The 16,948-nt window shown below is 45.3% G+C and overlaps 4 protein-coding genes across 5 annotated transcripts; 2 read left to right on the top strand and 2 right to left on the bottom strand.

The window, feature by feature from the left end:
* The first annotated feature begins 21 nt into the window (after positions 1-21).
* On the top strand, positions 22-5,248 carry LOC131882973 (chitin deacetylase 1-like). Its single transcript, XM_059230283.1, has 4 exons — positions 22-178; positions 1,718-1,860; positions 3,336-3,585; positions 3,672-5,248. Exons 1-4 carry the CDS (start codon positions 106-108, stop codon positions 4,844-4,846), a joined length of 1,641 nt encoding a protein of 546 aa, XP_059086266.1. The 5' UTR covers positions 22-105; the 3' UTR covers positions 4,847-5,248.
* Positions 5,249-8,873: 3,625 nt separating this feature from the next.
* LOC131882970 (chitin deacetylase 1-like) lies at positions 8,874-11,550 on the top strand. Its single transcript, XM_059230279.1, has 5 exons — positions 8,874-9,284; positions 9,528-9,654; positions 9,791-9,921; positions 10,009-11,081; positions 11,151-11,550. Exons 1-5 carry the CDS (start codon positions 9,188-9,190, stop codon positions 11,379-11,381), a joined length of 1,659 nt encoding a protein of 552 aa, XP_059086262.1. The 5' UTR covers positions 8,874-9,187; the 3' UTR covers positions 11,382-11,550.
* A 759-nt stretch (positions 11,551-12,309) lies between these two features.
* LOC131882977 (max-like protein X) lies at positions 12,310-13,646 on the bottom strand. Its single transcript, XM_059230290.1, has 2 exons — positions 13,094-13,646; positions 12,310-13,030 (listed from the first exon to the last, which is right to left on the bottom strand). Exons 1-2 carry the CDS (start codon positions 13,456-13,458, stop codon positions 12,559-12,561), a joined length of 837 nt encoding a protein of 278 aa, XP_059086273.1. The 5' UTR covers positions 13,459-13,646; the 3' UTR covers positions 12,310-12,558.
* A 106-nt stretch (positions 13,647-13,752) lies between these two features.
* On the bottom strand, positions 13,753-15,436 carry LOC131882975 (meiotic recombination protein SPO11-like). 2 transcript variants are annotated; one of them, XM_059230287.1, is made up of 3 exons: positions 15,207-15,401; positions 14,614-14,988; positions 13,753-14,495 (listed from the first exon to the last, which is right to left on the bottom strand). In XM_059230287.1, exons 1-3 carry the CDS (start codon positions 15,255-15,257, stop codon positions 13,779-13,781), a joined length of 1,143 nt encoding a protein of 380 aa, XP_059086270.1. In that variant the 5' UTR covers positions 15,258-15,401; the 3' UTR covers positions 13,753-13,778. The 2 variants fall into 2 exon arrangements, with proteins under 2 accessions (XP_059086270.1, XP_059086269.1); XM_059230286.1 differs by having other exon boundaries at positions 14,614-15,436.
* Positions 15,437-16,948: the final 1,512 nt, after the last annotated feature.

Genomic DNA, 16,948 nt, shown 5'->3' with positions numbered 1-16,948 from the left:
GAACCAACGTCGGAGGGAGGGAGGCACGGATTGACGCCGCCGCTGTTACTCAGGTATAAAAGGTAAAGTGTCGGCCTCAGTGTCAAGTGGACCTTTCTTGTGATCATGAAGCCGAGAAGTAAAACACCTCACACTTATGGTGCATTATTGCTCATTGTCGTCTGCCTTTCAGCCTTAGGTAAGTCTGTTCATTGCATACACCCTTTGCTTGGCCTTGAAATTTGGGAAGAGTCTTCAATATAATGTTGGGTTTTCTGACGATTGACAGAGAAGAAGCACTGAATATATTGAATTAGAGAATGCACTTATCTTTGCAAACACATTCCGTAACTTCTCCTATCAGAAATATCTAGCGTTGCAATCACCACATCGAATGCAAATGGCGATTCATTATTCATGGACGAGTAAATTGTAATTGATAAATATTTGGCAGAATTCCGTCGACAAATGGCCAGTATATAAAGAGAATGATAAATGTACTTTTACACATTGCTCGACTTGCTCACAAATTGCAACAAGCAAAAATGTAACCATGCGGTAAAAGTGCCCCAGAAACCTAATTTACGTCAATTTACGGAAAGCTGATCATGCTCATGTTCCCATTTCCTCTTCTTCAAAAGACCTATTTTTTGGAAATAACCCAGCTTTAGGTCATGATGTTTTCTAAAAGAACAAAGATCAGAGTAATGAGCCATCCATAAACATGATTTTCTCATGTGACCTTCCTCCGGACAAAGAAGTGCTCACTCGGCTGAGGTCGGAGCTGATTTGTGCGTATGAGGATTGCAGATCCCCAAACTCGTTTCCTGAATCGTCCTTCTGATGATATTGGTGAAAGTTTAAAGGGCGGGAAGATTACCATCGACCACTTTGGGGACACTCGCACTATAATATGGGTTTGGCCCCCATGATGGCACATTCCAATGGCTTTTATTGCACTCACGATTCAAGACTTGAGTGGATATTGTACCTTGGTAGGAGAAGCTGTGGGTGAATTGCTTGCATCACCTGGCCTTACCCCGGATGTTCACAGGGGTCCGTCCTCCTCTCTGCGTATGGTAAATAGTTGGGAAATTCTTCCTCACCGATCCCCTGGATGGATAGCTCCGGTTTTCTGAGCGAGAGATCTGGCAAGCAGCGTAGGGGGTTCCTTTTTTCCTCTTGGCGCCATTTGAACAAGAACGATATGAGCCCATGAAAAGGGCGGACAAATCACACCATGAGATATTCTAATGAAGGCGCGGCAAATTCAAAACCAAACTAATAGGTGTAGCCCATACATGATGGCTTACGGGGATTGGCATTTGCAACAAGCTTGTAAAATGAAAAATGGATTTGAAATAAGAAGCCACTGTTGGAAAAAGATCATTGTCTCCAAATATTGTGATTGTAAAAATACCCTTGGAAGCGGAACCTGCGGTTTGAATTCCCATGGTCTAAGCTTCTAAAATGATTTCACACCAAATGATTTGGGCCAATTCGAAGCCTAGTTTGAACATTCGTGCAACGCCTATGTTGTCGTGACGAGAAAACGTTGCCAGGAAAGTAGAGAGTTCCAACGTTGCTCGCCTCTCTTGTACTCTCATCACACTCTCACCCGGTGACGATTGCTATTTTTATTGGGTTTCTAGAGCAAATGTAAATGGCTTTTTGCTTTTTCACACTTTCTCTGTGGGTTTACTCTGTACACTTGGATATAATGGATGGTTTCTTTTAGGTCATGGTGCCAGAATAAAGAGGCAAGACACGGACGAAGAAGAGCTGGAAAAGCAATTATGTTCAGATAAGGGCGCAGGTGAATGGTTCAGATTAGAGTCCGGACCAGACAAATGTCGAGACGTGATCCAGTGCACAGAATCGGTAAGCATACCCATTGTCAGGCATATACTACACATATTGAATACGTCAAAGTCAAAGTCGCGATGGTTTCGATTGGAGACCATACCACTTGGTAAAGCACGTTGATTTGGAGTACTTCCATTGTTTTCAAGGCCCTTTTGGGTTGAATTTGTGAATGTCAAAGCGCATCCGAGCGACAAATCGAGTCATGACCTGAATGTCGGGATTTATTTCCGGAATCGTGGCGCGAAAACGCACCTCATCGTTCTCTCGCCTCCTCTAAACTCCTTATCTCGTGTCCTATTGTTGCACCCAAGATTCAAGCGACTGCCACGATCAAGTTCTCGTTCGTAACCCAACCTGTCTGGAAGACATGATTTCAAGGAAAAGATTCTTTTTCCGGAGGGCGGTGTTGCTTCTTGAATCAAGCGATGAGGTGGTGCTAATGTACTGTGGGTTTGGGAACAAGTTTTCATGGTCACTTTCAAAGAGTAGAGATTCACTCCAAATACTGGTCAAGATCTGGGCTTGAGACTTGGTCGATTCGGGAACTCAAAGGAGAGGATTTGAAAAGACCGGGTCTGACTGAATTCAGGCGAAAGAGTAACCATACGTAAAAGACAGATCAGCGCGTAGGGATGCATTTATCAATTCAAGGGCCCTTTTATAACCAAGACGGAGCCAAAGGAAACCTTGGGAAAAAAGATTATAGTCTATTTACAATTTGATTAATGACGAGGCAGAAACTAGTCAGGATGCCAACCCACTTGAAATGTCACAAAGTACGATTTGGAATAGAATTTTGACTCATAAGAGGAAACATACACTATCATCATATCCTCTTTCCACCACCACCACCATTACTAGAGGTCGATTTTTGGACAACAAATACGCATTTCCCTGACGCTTTGTTAGGTGAACCAAGAAGTGTAGCGAAAGAGCATAAATTTCCAGTGCGCTGCTTTTTTCAACCAGCCAGGACGTTCTTTGTCCTCACTTTCTAGTTCACAACTTAGGCTTCTTTGAACACACCCAAGCCAGAGGAGTTGAGAGAGGTGGTGGTGGTGGAGGTAGTAGCGGTGGTGGTTCTGGTGGTGGTGGTATGGAAGTGCTCACAGTAATGGTGCTTGAACCAAGAAAGACCTTGACAGATCAAGATCATGGCCTGAGCAGGAGAAGCAGCCCCTAGGAGAGGTGGAAGAGGTAGAGTGGCAGCCAAATGCTACGGAGGAAGAGGCTTCCTCTCGGAGATCTCTCAAAGCAAGCTAGATTTTTTAATGTACCCCTCATGGCTGGAAGTGAGGAGCTGATATGTTCACATTTGACATTGATATGCCTTTTTCCGGGGGAGATGCAAGCCGACCAGAAATGGCGCCACGGGAAGCGCATCAGACATGACAGAGACGCGTGATCTTGGCACGACCAACACATTTTCTAACGGTCGAAAGGTCATTTCACCACAATCCTAATACGAGCATAATTATCTTTCTTCCCAGGGTCTCCAAGCCATTCGTTGTCCTGCAGGTTTGTATTTCGATATTGAGAAACAAACTTGTGACTGGAAATGGTCAGTGGAGAATTGCGAACTCAAATCAAAAGAGAAGAAGGTGAAACCCCTGCTGTATACTGATGAACCCATCTGCCAGGAGAACTTCTTGGCTTGTGGAGATGGCAACTGTATGGAGCGAGGACTCTTCTGTAACGGAGCCAGGGACTGTAACGATGGTTCCGATGAGAACGCTTGTGGTAAGTTCTGACACAATCACCGCTAGACAAATAAATGTACGTACATTCAAGGGAAGATTTTGATTAACCGGTTGTTTCTCCCACAGATATGGACACGGATCCTAACCGAGCTCCTCCTTGCGATACCACCATCTGCAAGCTTCCCGATTGCTTCTGCTCGGCTGATGGTCAACAAGTGCCTGGCCAACTTTGTGAAGTCGGTCCCGCCGGTGCCGATTGCCAGAATGTCCCCCAGATGGTGACGATCACGTTTGACGACGCCATCAACAACAACAACATCGACCTTTACCAAGAGATCTTCAACGGTCAGAGACAGAACCCCAACGGTTGCGATATCAAAGCCACGTTCTTTGTGTCTCACAAGTACACCAACTACACTGCCGTTCAGCACATGAGGAAACAAGGCCACGAAATCGCGGCTCACTCCATTACCCACAACGATGACGAGTCCTTCTGGACCGATGCCACTGTTGATGATTGGGCCAAGGAAATGGCCGGATCTCGATTGATCATTGACAAGTATGCCGACATCACCGACAACTCGGTCGTGGGTCTTCGTGCCCCTTATCTCCGCGTGGGAGGCAACAACCAATTCACCATGATGGAAGAGCAGGCTTTCCTCTACGATTCGTCCATCACTGCTCCATTGCAGAACCCTCCATTGTGGCCCTACACCATGTACTTCCGTATGCCTCACAGATGCCATGGAGATCTCCAGAATTGCCCCACCCGGTCCCACGCTGTCTGGGAGATGGTCATGAACGAGTTGGATCGTCGAGAGGATCCTACCGTGGACGAGGATCTCCCTGGTTGCGCCATGGTGGACTCGTGCTCCAACATTGTGAGCGGTGATCAATTCTACAACTTCCTCACCCACAACTTCTACCGTCACTACGACCAGAATCGAGCTCCTCTTGGTTTGTTCTTCCATGCCGCCTGGTTGAAGAACAATCCCGAGTACCTCGACGCCTTCCTCTACTGGATGGATGAGGTCATTGAGTCTCACAACGATGTTTACTTTGTCACCATGACTCAGGTCATCCAATGGATCCAGAATCCACAGACTGTCGACAACGCCAAAACTTTTGAGCCCTGGAAGGAGAAGTGTACCCCTGAGGAGGCACTCCCATGCTTGGCACCCAACACGTGCAAGCTCTCAACGAACGAGTTGCCCGGAGAAGCTCTTCATCTTCACACGTGTATCCGATGCCCAAACAACTACCCGTGGTTGAACGATCCCACCGGCGATGGCTTCTTCTAGACATGCTGTTGTTTATTTCTTTATTGCGCCTTATTTTCGTTCCATGTAGAAATACCTAGAATGTCCTACTTCAAGCTTTGAGACCTAGTATGTCTCCGTCCTAAAAAGCACGTGCCTTCACCATCCACACGAACCCACAAAATCCATACCATCATGTGGTGGCGCCTGTCCTAAAAAGCGGGTCTTCTTGAGGTCAATTTCTGCCCATCAATGATGCCACACATCCATTTGGAATCAAGCTTGAGCTGCGCAACAAAGCAGCCCAGCCCAATTTCTGGACTTGGTCCAAACGCTAATATACTGTGATTCTCATCAGTGAGACATGTATGCAAACTGCCGTTGAATCTCTGCCAACTTTGTATTTCCACGTCAAATACAAACATACCAATGAAAACACTTGAAGGATGGCCGGCAATTGAGTCTAAGTTTAGAATTGAATCGCAGATAACCCGTCGACACTAATCATTTCCGATCTTTCGTCCCGCCATCGTATTGACTTCTCTCGTTGCATGAGTCCGTCCACATCATCTAAAATGGCGTCGTCCAGGGATTCGGCGTCTCTCGCTAAGACATTCTTCGGCACTTCGGTATTCTTTGAACTTAACGAAACATTGTCACTCATGGAGTGGGTGCTTGGATTCACCAGCCCAAATGAAACCAGGGGTGGAAGGCGTCCGGGAGGCGGAGCTCCTCCCGGGGTTGGCAATCGTAAAGCTGGCTTTTGAAAGGTCGAATCGTCCCTTGAAAGCCGCTCAAACGTCCCCAAACTGTCCTTGACGGATTCGACATTCGTCACCGTTTCGAGATGTTCCTCATCGACTTTGTTTTTATTGCGCCCGGATTTGTCACGAAACAGACTTCTTGAGCGTAGACGTTTGTCACGCTCGAAATTCTCTGGATAATCGTAGCTCGGATATCGCCAGATGCAGAAACCGAGGCACAAACCGATTAGTAGGAAGATTCCGCCCACAATGCACATAGCTAAGGTGAAGTCCACATGGTCCTTTACCCAGTATTTGGTTTCGTCGAACCAATGGGGATGGGTAGAATTAGTGGACATTGTTTTCTGAGTATAACAATGAAGCGTTTGCAATTGGCTTTCGCCATATGCACTGACTTTAAAGTGCCTAGATACGGTTGCTATTTGGAAATTAGAGACCAGCTTGTGTGACAGAGGTCAGTCAGGCAACTTTCCTTTCAATGAGGCCCTTTCAGAGCAAGCTTGTTTTCAGGAACCACTTCATTATTCTGAAGGTCTAGTGCCTCCTTAAAGGCAGGAAGAGCAAAAAAAATTCTGAACCGAAACAAGAGAAACTTGGCAAAATTGGGCATTCCGTTTTTGAAATGAGACTACTAATTTCATCGGTTCATCGTCTCATCGTCAAGTCTTGCAGTTGTGATTAAAAAAAAGGGAACTAGCATTACTTAACCTTTCGAATTGACATGGCAATTTTACTTTGAACATTTCCTAACGTTTTGAAAGTACTATACAGAGAATTTGAGCGAAAACTTCCTCCTGTAATAAAGCTTTTTTAATCAAAATTGCACAACTGTTCAAAACATATATACAAAACTAATTAATGGGTTTTCACACGTAAAATGAAATGGTTGCAAGAAAGAAGAGCTCGAGTTTTTAGTTTGCATGACGAACAACCAGCAAAGCATATATAGGGATGACCGTACGTGTTAGGGCAGCTCAGATCCAAGCAGATCTGAACAGCCCAACTGACGCTATTAAACCAAAGCATGGCCTTTGCGAATCTACAAAACGTGACGCTTTATATTTTATTGGTAAATATTTCTTATTTGCTTGAGTTACATAAAATGAATTATCTTACATTCATCCAGTCCTAACACATATGGTCATCCCTGCAGATGATTGCCAGATCATTGTTGTATTGTGGGCCCATTGGGCCTGAATTCAGACCGACACCACTCGTAAGTTCGGCTAAAGGTTGGCACATTAACTGATGAAATTTTATTCTTAACTCTAGCTAAGCTTTGTAACAATCTTTTTTCTCATTAATCTTCGAGACAAAATTATGGCAAGTACCGACGAAAACGGACAATTTTGCTCAAACACCCTGTATTGAAGCAATATTTGTATCGCAATGTACATACAATATCAAAAATATGAAAACATCCAGGATTCGATTACCATTCCGAACGTTCATTCTAGTTACACCCAAAAGTAAAGCCAGAATATTTCAAAAGGGTTTCGGTGTAAAAAGAAACTTCGAGTCTATCGCATTTCTTTTCGCGGATTGAATTTGCCATCCAATTGCAGACTTTGGATGGGCACATGAAATTCAACCACTGATGTATTCGCGGTTACTTACTTTGGTGACCAAAGCAGGATGGTAAAAAGACAAACAACGCGATAGTTTAGCCATTGGATAGAATTAACCTTGAGATATCCAGTTCAAGCAAGGAGTTAACATACTCGTAAGGCTGTTTGTTTGGTACATTCAGGCCTCTGACCACTTCTGAACAATTTTGAAATGTCTCTCGGCACGTTCCATCCCGATAATCTCTAGCATGGTGATACACCAATCTGACTCATACCATCCACAACCATTACCATTGCTAAGCCACGAAGAAGCTTCCAACAGAACCAGGTTCTTGGAAATAATTGGGATCATCCGAAATTCGGCGTAACAAGGATAACAACGTTTCAAATGACCTTGAGAGTCTCACCTTTCGGGTTTGACAACGAATTGGGCGACGCCACTTAGGATCCGTGGCTTGCAATGTAGATTTAGAAGAAGGTGATCTCCATCCATGTACTCTGCTAGAACTAGAATAGAAGCCATTGAGAGTGAGAAACAGTTGTTCCACCCTCTTGAGTGGGCTGTCCTCAATCAAATGGCCAAGATACGTAGATATGTAGTGGACGGCTTGGTTCGGGCATGAGTGTTTCACACTGTGGTCGCGTGTGAAACGGTTGTTGATTTGATATTTCACTACTAGAATACTCGGCGTGAGAGTGTTGACGCCAGAAAACGATCATGTTGGTTTTCAAGGAAGCAATATTTCATCTTTTTTTATTATAAACTGTATACTATGCCATCATTATCCTTGATATACCACGGTACGTAATCTTTATTGCAGGCTTGATACATCTATTTTAGGTGTAGACACCTCCAACCAAACTCAGCGCGGTAGAGTGTTATACATTCGAATACGACGTATGCTAAATGTAATGATTTTCCGGGTGGTGGAGCAAAACGTTCTTATTTTCCCCTTGAAATAAGAAGGCTATGGGGTGGCTTTTAAATTTCAGTATTCAAATGCAACGATATTAATATAAAGTTTGTTGTCAGGAATGTTTGTGAGAAACATTGCGGAACCGGATAAATCGTTCGTGTTCCTGGGGCATGTCTTGATGTCTTGTATGAGGGGAGGAAAAATAAGTACTCCATGCGCGAGTTGTGGTGCAAGGAAACCATAACTCCCATCGCGTTTCAGGAAACACCGTCATCCTTTAATTTTCAACGATAGATCAAGGCAGGCACAAAGGTAATAATACTAACTTATCATTTCGTAACTACTTATGCAGAAAGAAAAAATAATGTTCCGGGGTTGTGGAGGTTCTTAGAAGCCTTTTCTTGGAGAAATGTTTCTCAATATCAGAAAGTGATTAGAGAGACCCCTCTCATACACATAGGATGATGAGCTTCTCACGACTCCAGTAGAGAAAATGCCCACGTCCCTCGTGTGTGACGTACGTTTTTCCATGAGGAAACTGCTCAGTTGGTGCGGTGGTGGCTAAAGGATGCTCTGGATATTTTCGCCCGATCATTGAAATCTCCAGAGTGTGTTCTGAAGGACAGAGGAAAGTTAGTCCTTGCATGAGAAGACGACTTGAAATTAGCCTCTTCCTCGTCCTCCTCCACCACCAGCAGCTCCCACGACCTGAGAAGACCGACCCATCATCATTTTCTTCATGCTACCTCCCCGCCTCCATACCCCTCATCTCCACGACCTGTATTCACTCCTCAGGTCATCTTGAGAAGCACCAGAAGAGGATTTCTTTCCTTTTGAGGGTACCTCACCACAACACGGACCCCGAGCACGACGTCCCCAACGTAAAAATCGCGTGTATGCAGGCCTTGGATATCCAACGCAGAGGAGCCCTTTGGTGGATGTTGGTGATCGGGTCGGACACTGAACACGAGGAACGAGAGAGCTGGACGATCATCGGACGGACGGACGGACGACCGAGGCCGCTCCACACATAAATATCAAGCCCGAAGCTTGCCAAGACTTTTAGTTGAGTCCATCGTCGAGCAGTGCGAGGATCATCACAAGTCCCCCGGCATTGACTTCAGCAGGAGGACGATGAGGATGAGGATGGAGAGGAGGAATACAATGGCTGTGGAAAAATTCGCCGCACCTGCTCTGTCTGCCCTTCTCCTTCTGTTGGTCCTGACCCAAGGTAAGAAGACCATCCAGGATCATATTGGACCTTATTAGGGTTCATCCTAAGTGAATGAGGGTTGGTCAATTCATGATTCGGTGTGGTTGGTGTATCCTTGAGAAGAGCGGGCGTTACCGCTAATGTTCATACGACGAGCCACCGACTACTTTCACCTTGGCCCTTTGTGTTGTATGGTCCTCCTGCTCTCTTGGTTATCGTCATGACACATTCTCAAAATCTCAAGTTTCATTTGATTTCCAGTATCGGGGCAAGAGGGAGAAGACACCCCGGACGTATTGGATCTCTCACCCAGTTCTCTCTGCAAGGACAGAAACGACAAGGAGTACTTCAGATTGACCACCAAGGGCGATTGTCGGGAAGTCGTGAGGTAATAATTGCATTCCACTACTGCTCTTTGTGTCCAAATCTGCCATTAAGTGCTTCGTCGCAACTGCCAGTTGCATTCGCAATGCACTGGTCGTCGAAATGGATCCATTTTGTACCAACCCTCTCATCTCCAATAGGTGTGACCGAGCGGGAGTTTCCGACGAGATTCGTTTGGCAGCACTCCGCTGCCCGACTGGTCTGAGTTTCGACGTTTACGGGCAGAACTGTGATTGGGGCCGAAATGTCAATAACTGTGATGTTTTGTCTAGTAAGTTGACCTTGCTCGAGGAAGCCATCACATAGCTCGAGGCTGGCCAGCGTTGACTGTTTATCTAATTCTCCTTGTCTCCTCCAGAGCCCCGTAAGGTTCTCCCCAACATCTTCACGGACGAGCCTGTTTGTCCCGACGGTGAATTGCAATGTGGAGACGGAAAATGCATGGACAAAAAACTCTTCTGCGACGAGAGACCTGACTGTGCAGATGGGTCGGATGAGAATGCTTGCTCAGTTGAACAGGACCCCAACAGAGCACCCGATTGCGATCTTAGCCAATGTCAACTGCCCGACTGTTTCTGCTCGGCTGATGGAACGAGGATTCCGGGAGGCATTGACCCTGCTCAAGTGCCACAGATGATCACCATCACCTTCAATGGGGCTGTCAACAGCGACAACATGGACGTGTACAACACCATTTTCAATGGAGAGAAGCAGAACCCCAATGGATGCAGCATCAGGGGATCGTTTTATGTCTCTCACAAGTACACAAACTACTCCGCCGTCCAGGAACTCCACCGCCGAGGTCACGAGGTCGGTGTGTTTTCCATCACCAACAAAGAGGACCCTCAGTATTGGACGGAAGGCACTTACGACGATTGGTTGGCCGAGATGGCTGGAGCTCGATTGATCGTAGAGCGTTTTGCCAACATCACCGACGGATCTGTCATTGGCATCCGAGCTCCCTATCTCAGAGTAGGCGGCAACAAGCAATTCGAGATGATGGCTGATCAGTTCTTCGTCTACGATACCTCCATCAGCGCTCCTCTGGGACGTGTTCCCATTTGGCCGTACACTTTGTATTATCGCATGCCCCACAAATGTCACGGAAACGCTCAGAACTGCCCCTCCAGGTCCCACCCGGTGTGGGAGATGGTCATCAACGAACTTGACCGGCGAGATGACCCTAGCTTTGATGAGAGATTGCCCGGTTGCCACATGGTCTCCTCGTGTTCCAATATTCAGTCGCCACAACAATTCGGGTCAATGCTAAGGCACAACTTCAATCGCCATTTCGAGACCAATCGAGCTCCATTGGGTCTCCACTTCCACGCCTCGTGGCTCAAACAGAACAAAGATTTTGTGAAAGAACTCATCAAATTCATTGACGAGATGATTGATCGGAACGATGTCTACTTTGTCACCATGCTTCAGGTATGACACGCCAGGTCAGCTCGATTCATCATTATGTTTATAACCGACTTCTTTCTCTCGTCCGTATAGGTCATTCAATGGATGCAAAATCCCACCGAGATCACCGCTCTCCGGGATTTCTCCGAATGGAAAGAGAAATGTGACGTTAAAGGCCAGCCTTTCTGCTCCTTGCCCAACGCATGCCCGCTGAATACCCGAGAGCTGAAGGGAGAGACCCTCCGTCTGCACACGTGCATGGAATGTCCCAAGAACTACCCATGGGTTTTGGATCCTACCGGAGACGGATATTCGTTCAAGTAAACGGTTCCCGCCGCAAATTTAGAAATCAAATTTTATACGCCATTAAACCAACTAGACGGATTCAACCGGACTGGTCCGATTGATGACAACGCTATGAAAACATGTATCTAAAGGATCCATAAATTTACCACGAGAAAAGGCAAACTGAAATATACGTTTCCACAAATCACTCCGTTGTAATCTTGATCAAATGATTATTTGCACTTTTTAATACAAGCGTACCATCCCATTGATAAGGTAGACATTTCGTCCGCATCAAATTCAAATAAGATGTTTAAATAACTGTTTGAAGTACACGTCATCGGCTAGAGAGATTCAAGGATCCCCACTAACTCTGAATTTTGATAGAAGATACTGTGCATCGCCGAAAATTTCAGTTTTGATCTATTTGGAGGGTGTATTTGGAGCCGATCTTCCCGAACTTGAGGAATGAGGAACTAATGTACGCGTCTAATAGAGATCGGAAAAAGCTCGATAAATAGTAATGACGGGAATTTCACCGAATTGATCAGCTTTTCTTCGTTTTTCTCATCATATTTAAGACAAAGCATGATGAACTGAGATTTTTGAAAAAGTCCACCGACATTCCAGGTTACGTTTTTAGCCATTACATCATTTCGATGCCATCAAACGATTCATGAAGAAGCTCTGAGACGATGTGGATACGTAAGTAACTCTCAGAATGAAATAAAAAGGTCTCTTAAATGGCAAAGGTTTCAAAAACTTTGAGCTTGGATCCAAAATAGACTATGGACGACATTTAGCCAGGCATTGACATTTAGGCCAATAAACGCGTTATCATTTGCCAGGGTTGACGACGTTAAGCCATATTAATGCACTAACGAAACATTCATTTCAAAGTGGAGTTCTTTTCAAGTGGAAAAACAATTTCAACAAGATTTTTTTTTTAGATCGTACATCTAACGCATTGGCTTTAATATCGTTCATCTATTATCTTTCGGTTTCGTTTGATCTGAATGTAGTAAATTGGATATTTAGGTAGGTAGGGGTAGTTAGGATTGCATTACATGGTTTCACGGCAAAAGGTGTGAGGCATTCATGATTGAGTTTGAACATGGTTTGGTTTGCAATGTTGATGATGGATCAAGGCTAGAAGGACTTGATCCACTCTTTCTTCGAGGTGAACTCAAACATAGACAAAAAAATATCATCATTGTTATTGAGACGTGGGTCGTCCTCGTGCGACCTCTGCCTCTTGGGCCTGAATCGATCTCTGGGGCCCTCCTCCGTCGTGGGCCTCATAGGACTCTCTCACTTGATGAAGAATATTGCACATGAGATCCTGAAGTAGTTGGGGTTTGCAATGCTCCTCTAACCACGAAAACACACAACCCGAGAGCTCAGAGAAGGTGTTCATGCGCACGTGATCGTTGAATGATTGGAACAACGTGTCCATTAAGAGCTGAAACGTCTGGAACTTGACCTCACTTGGCACGAAATCCTCCGAGGTTGATGGCTGCGACTGATGGGCTTTGACCAATTGTTCGTAATTAGCCCTCATTATCTGAAGAGCAATGACCTCCTTTCTCAATAGGGACAGATCGTCTTCTTGCTTCTTCTTTTGCTGTTGCACAAATTGGATGTAATCAATGGACTTTTGTAGGACGGTGGCCTTGCTGACCTTATGACTGGAACAAGAATCCCAAATTATTCATCGCTTTTCCTTCAAATATCTTGAGCCTTTGACTTACCCTCCAGCGGAGTCCACTTGTTGACAAGCAGGCACAAGATCTTGCAAGTAATCGTAGCCTTTCTTGATCGCATCCCTCCGCTTTTGTTCCGCTTGCGTGTGAGCTTCGCGACGGCGTTCCTTGTACGAAACCGACGTGGACGAGGAACGAGCTCCACTTGAAGCCGATCCACCATTTGCACCAACATTCATAGGATGCGAACCTCCATCCGAGTCCTCGTCATCCGTAGTTGGGTTATTCCCAATACGAGTATCGTTGGGGTATCTTGGATTGTCGTGTCCCACGCCTCCATGGAGGGATCCAGTGGAACTAGCGCGACTCAAGGATTGGGACTGCGATGGCGTAGAATTATACTTGGAAGCCATGGCCAAAGACCAACGCAATGGGAAAATTGATGTGAGAACGCTAGAGCCAGTTTGACACACGTTAAAGAGGAATCCTTGTAATTTTCAAAATGATTCAAACAAAGGGAGCTTCTGTCACATAGGGAAGTTATCGGGAGTGTATCAGCCATGTACACATATTCGACCCAAACATACATATACAACTGTTGCTCCAGGGTGGCTGGGTCAAAGTCCAAGGATGTTCAAGGACGAATGAGGCAACCATTCATGCTCACAATTACTCGAAGATAAGAAGGAAATTGAGGGACAAGAAGATTGCATTATGGTGTGTATTCATAGACTTAGCGCCAATGCTGAGATAAAATTTGCCTTATCACGAAATCCCCTACAGAGTCGACAGCTTCGATTTCGGCTTTCCATCCATGGTCTTTCATGATAAGGATTTCTTGCTTTAATTCCGGATGAGCTTCTACGTAGGGTCTTTGTAGAAGAGATCTTATTTTGGCACAGTCCACTTTCGACAAAGGTTTCAGATGCTCACGGGAAAACTGATGTATGTCTGACGGAAATATGCCAATCCACTTCATGATCGGAACTGGCAAAAGTTCTTGGCTCCACGTCATAGGTAACGAACCGAATCGATAAGTGCACAGGATCTCTAAGCCAAAGGGATCCCCATCCATCAGGGCCAATACTGGGATTTTCAAATGAGTCCAAAGATGGTACAAAAACTGCCGGGTATTCAAATCTGGTACCCCTTTGCCTGTGATCACGAGACAGGGTTGATAAATCACGGCAAAATTGTCATCAGCTAATCGTTGGAACACTGCATCTTTTTCGACGACTAGTATGAATTTGGCATCGGAGGCGAGTTGTGAAATACCAGTTATGTCTTGTGGAATTGGCGTGGCATGAGATCCAATCACTTGGATCCCTTGAGCGTTGTGAAAGACAATATTGCCCATGAAAAGCCCTTTGGAAGTGCTTAAGATCCTTAGATGAAGGCGAGGAATTCGAAGCATGCAGGCTATCACCTTAACGCACTCATCCACGGCGACCTAACATTTAGAGACTTGATAAGGTTCACTCAACACTATTGTATTCTACGTTTCATACTTCACTTTTTTTTTTTTACTCTGATAATGTGGGTTTTAAAGCGAAGTAAAATTGCCCTACCTGAGACCGATAGTGGTTGATATGTTGGTAGTAGAGCTCCCGCTTGGTGACGAAACTGTCTTGGTCAAAGAGTTCCAAGATGGACCACAAGGTTAGCACTATCAAGGAATACTTGGTAGCCGATCCACGGTTCTCCAAACGTGTCGTTATCATTCGGGACGCACTTAAATTAGGTCGCAAGCCATATCCAGGGTGATATTGCACTTGGGACCAATCCGAGTAATCGGGGTAAGTGAAACCTAAAGGTGCATCTCCTTGGACCATTCCATTTTGAATTTGAGAGAGCAAGAGCCCTTCAATTTGTCCCACCACTCTTTGGTAACGTTCCTCGTGGCTCATGAAGGTCCAAGGACAGACCATAGGGGGGAAATGAGTCTGAAAGTGGACGGTTTGAACTTTTAATGCGTCTAAGATGTCTGGCCAAGACGCTTCAGAAGAATGGACCGGAGATGAAGTGCCCAGAACATGGTCGGTCAGGGCAAGTTCAATTTCAACCTGGCTATCATTGAATGAATGGTCTTTGTTAGAAGAATGGATTGGCGATGAAGTGCCCGGAATGTGTTCGGAGGGAGCAAACTTGACTTCAATCTCACTAGCATCAAGAAACGTTTCAATGGAATCGGAGAGTTGCACTGAATCATCATCACCACACTCAGAATCGACCCCCAATATTCGATCTAAACTTGCTCCAGAGTCAGAGTGAGGCGAGGATGGGATATGAAAAGGGGAGGAACCAGGAGCTGCCATGTATCTAATTGATTCGATTTCTTCTTCTGTGTGCTTGTCACACTTTTTTAGATTTGTTTACATTCATAATGGGTGACGAGCCAACTTTCAGTGTGACTAGAAAATGTTTACTGCCAGCCTCATGATTTGGCTTTCATTTTCGAGCACATCCTTGTGTTTCTCACTGAGATGATCAAAGAGGTACAGTATACTTTATGAATAAAATGTGATTGATGAATGGCATCACAAGATTCTTGGATCAAAGTGTGCAAATGACAAGGACTAGTGCTGGGGCGAGTCCGGTAAAAGTTGGACTCAACCCGAGTCCTCTGGTGTTTTGACTTTTTTCCGAGTCCTCTGCCGGACTAGAGTTACTAGAGTCAGGTCAGGCAAAAAGACTCGTTTAGTGAAATTGAAACGAAAAAAAGGTACTTTTTGACTAGTCCGGACTCAAATCCTTTGGAAAATAGCTTGACGCTGTCAGATCTAAGGGCGGTTCATGTAAATAAGGTAGTTGGAACTGGGATACCTCAGATTAATGCGTCAAAAATTTACGGAGCTAGATTTGTCCAAAGGATGTTTCAAAGGAATGGACCATCTCCTAATTTCAGATGTTTCAACTTGTTTCAATGTGCATATTTTTAAACATCTGGCATATTCACTCAAGGTTGTCATTATTTACTTACGTAATATTCTTTAAAATCAGTTTTTTTTCGGATCAGCTCTACTAAAAAGGGATTATTTGCAAACAATATCTGAGGGAATTGGCCCTTGGCCTGCTCATCACTCTCTGGAGTTTTTAATTTAAAGATTGTACAGACAGAAATGTGAATAGAATGAACCATGGCCTCTAGTATGATGATAGCAAATCCAACCAATATCAGTGACCTTTGGATGGTCCATGTCGTTTGAAACACACCACATGTAAGATGATTAATGTTATGTATGGGTCACATTTTTTAAATTCGGCTTGAAACTAAAACACGTAAATCGAACGAAGTTCATCCTGGTGGCCAATGACCGCTCCATCCAACTCAACCCGGCCTTTTGGAACAAAACCATGAGCCACCCACCCCCACCAAAACAGCCGTCACCCTGTCCACCCTGGACTGTCATTGTTGCCAGTGTCTTCTCCGTCACAAATTTACATTGAGGGTGTCCAAGCTCGAGCTAATCGCTGACATTCGCCTTGAGTCCCCCCCAACCTGGTCAGGCGCCAAGTCTTCCAGCCTGGATCTCAAACCCTTCACAACCAATCCATTCCTCACCAACATACCTCTAGCCCATTCTACGGTCCACTGAACTTGAACGAGTTATATCCCGACTCATCAGACCCACCGCCCTAACGCATCAATCCACGTCACCCTGAGCTGAACGTGGAAGGAAAAGGCGAAAAGTGAGCCTGAAGGAGAACGTCGCTGCCGTGATTCTCGGGGAAACTGAAGAGCTGAGTCAGGCTCAGAACCAGACGTAGAGCGAGGGTGTGTGGATAGACGTGAGCTGCCGTTCAAAGGGCCGTGATTGAGCCAAATCCGCACCCGTGATGTCACGATAGAGTGGGCTGTGAGTCTGTGAATCGCGATTTGGGAGTGCTGGCTGAGTGCCCCCC

This window comes from Tigriopus californicus, chromosome 7, assembly GCF_007210705.1.
Source record: "Tigriopus californicus strain San Diego chromosome 7, Tcal_SD_v2.1, whole genome shotgun sequence".
Classification (NCBI taxonomy): domain Eukaryota; kingdom Metazoa; phylum Arthropoda; class Copepoda; order Harpacticoida; family Harpacticidae; genus Tigriopus; species Tigriopus californicus.
This window is presented reverse-complemented; position numbering and strand designations above follow the sequence as displayed.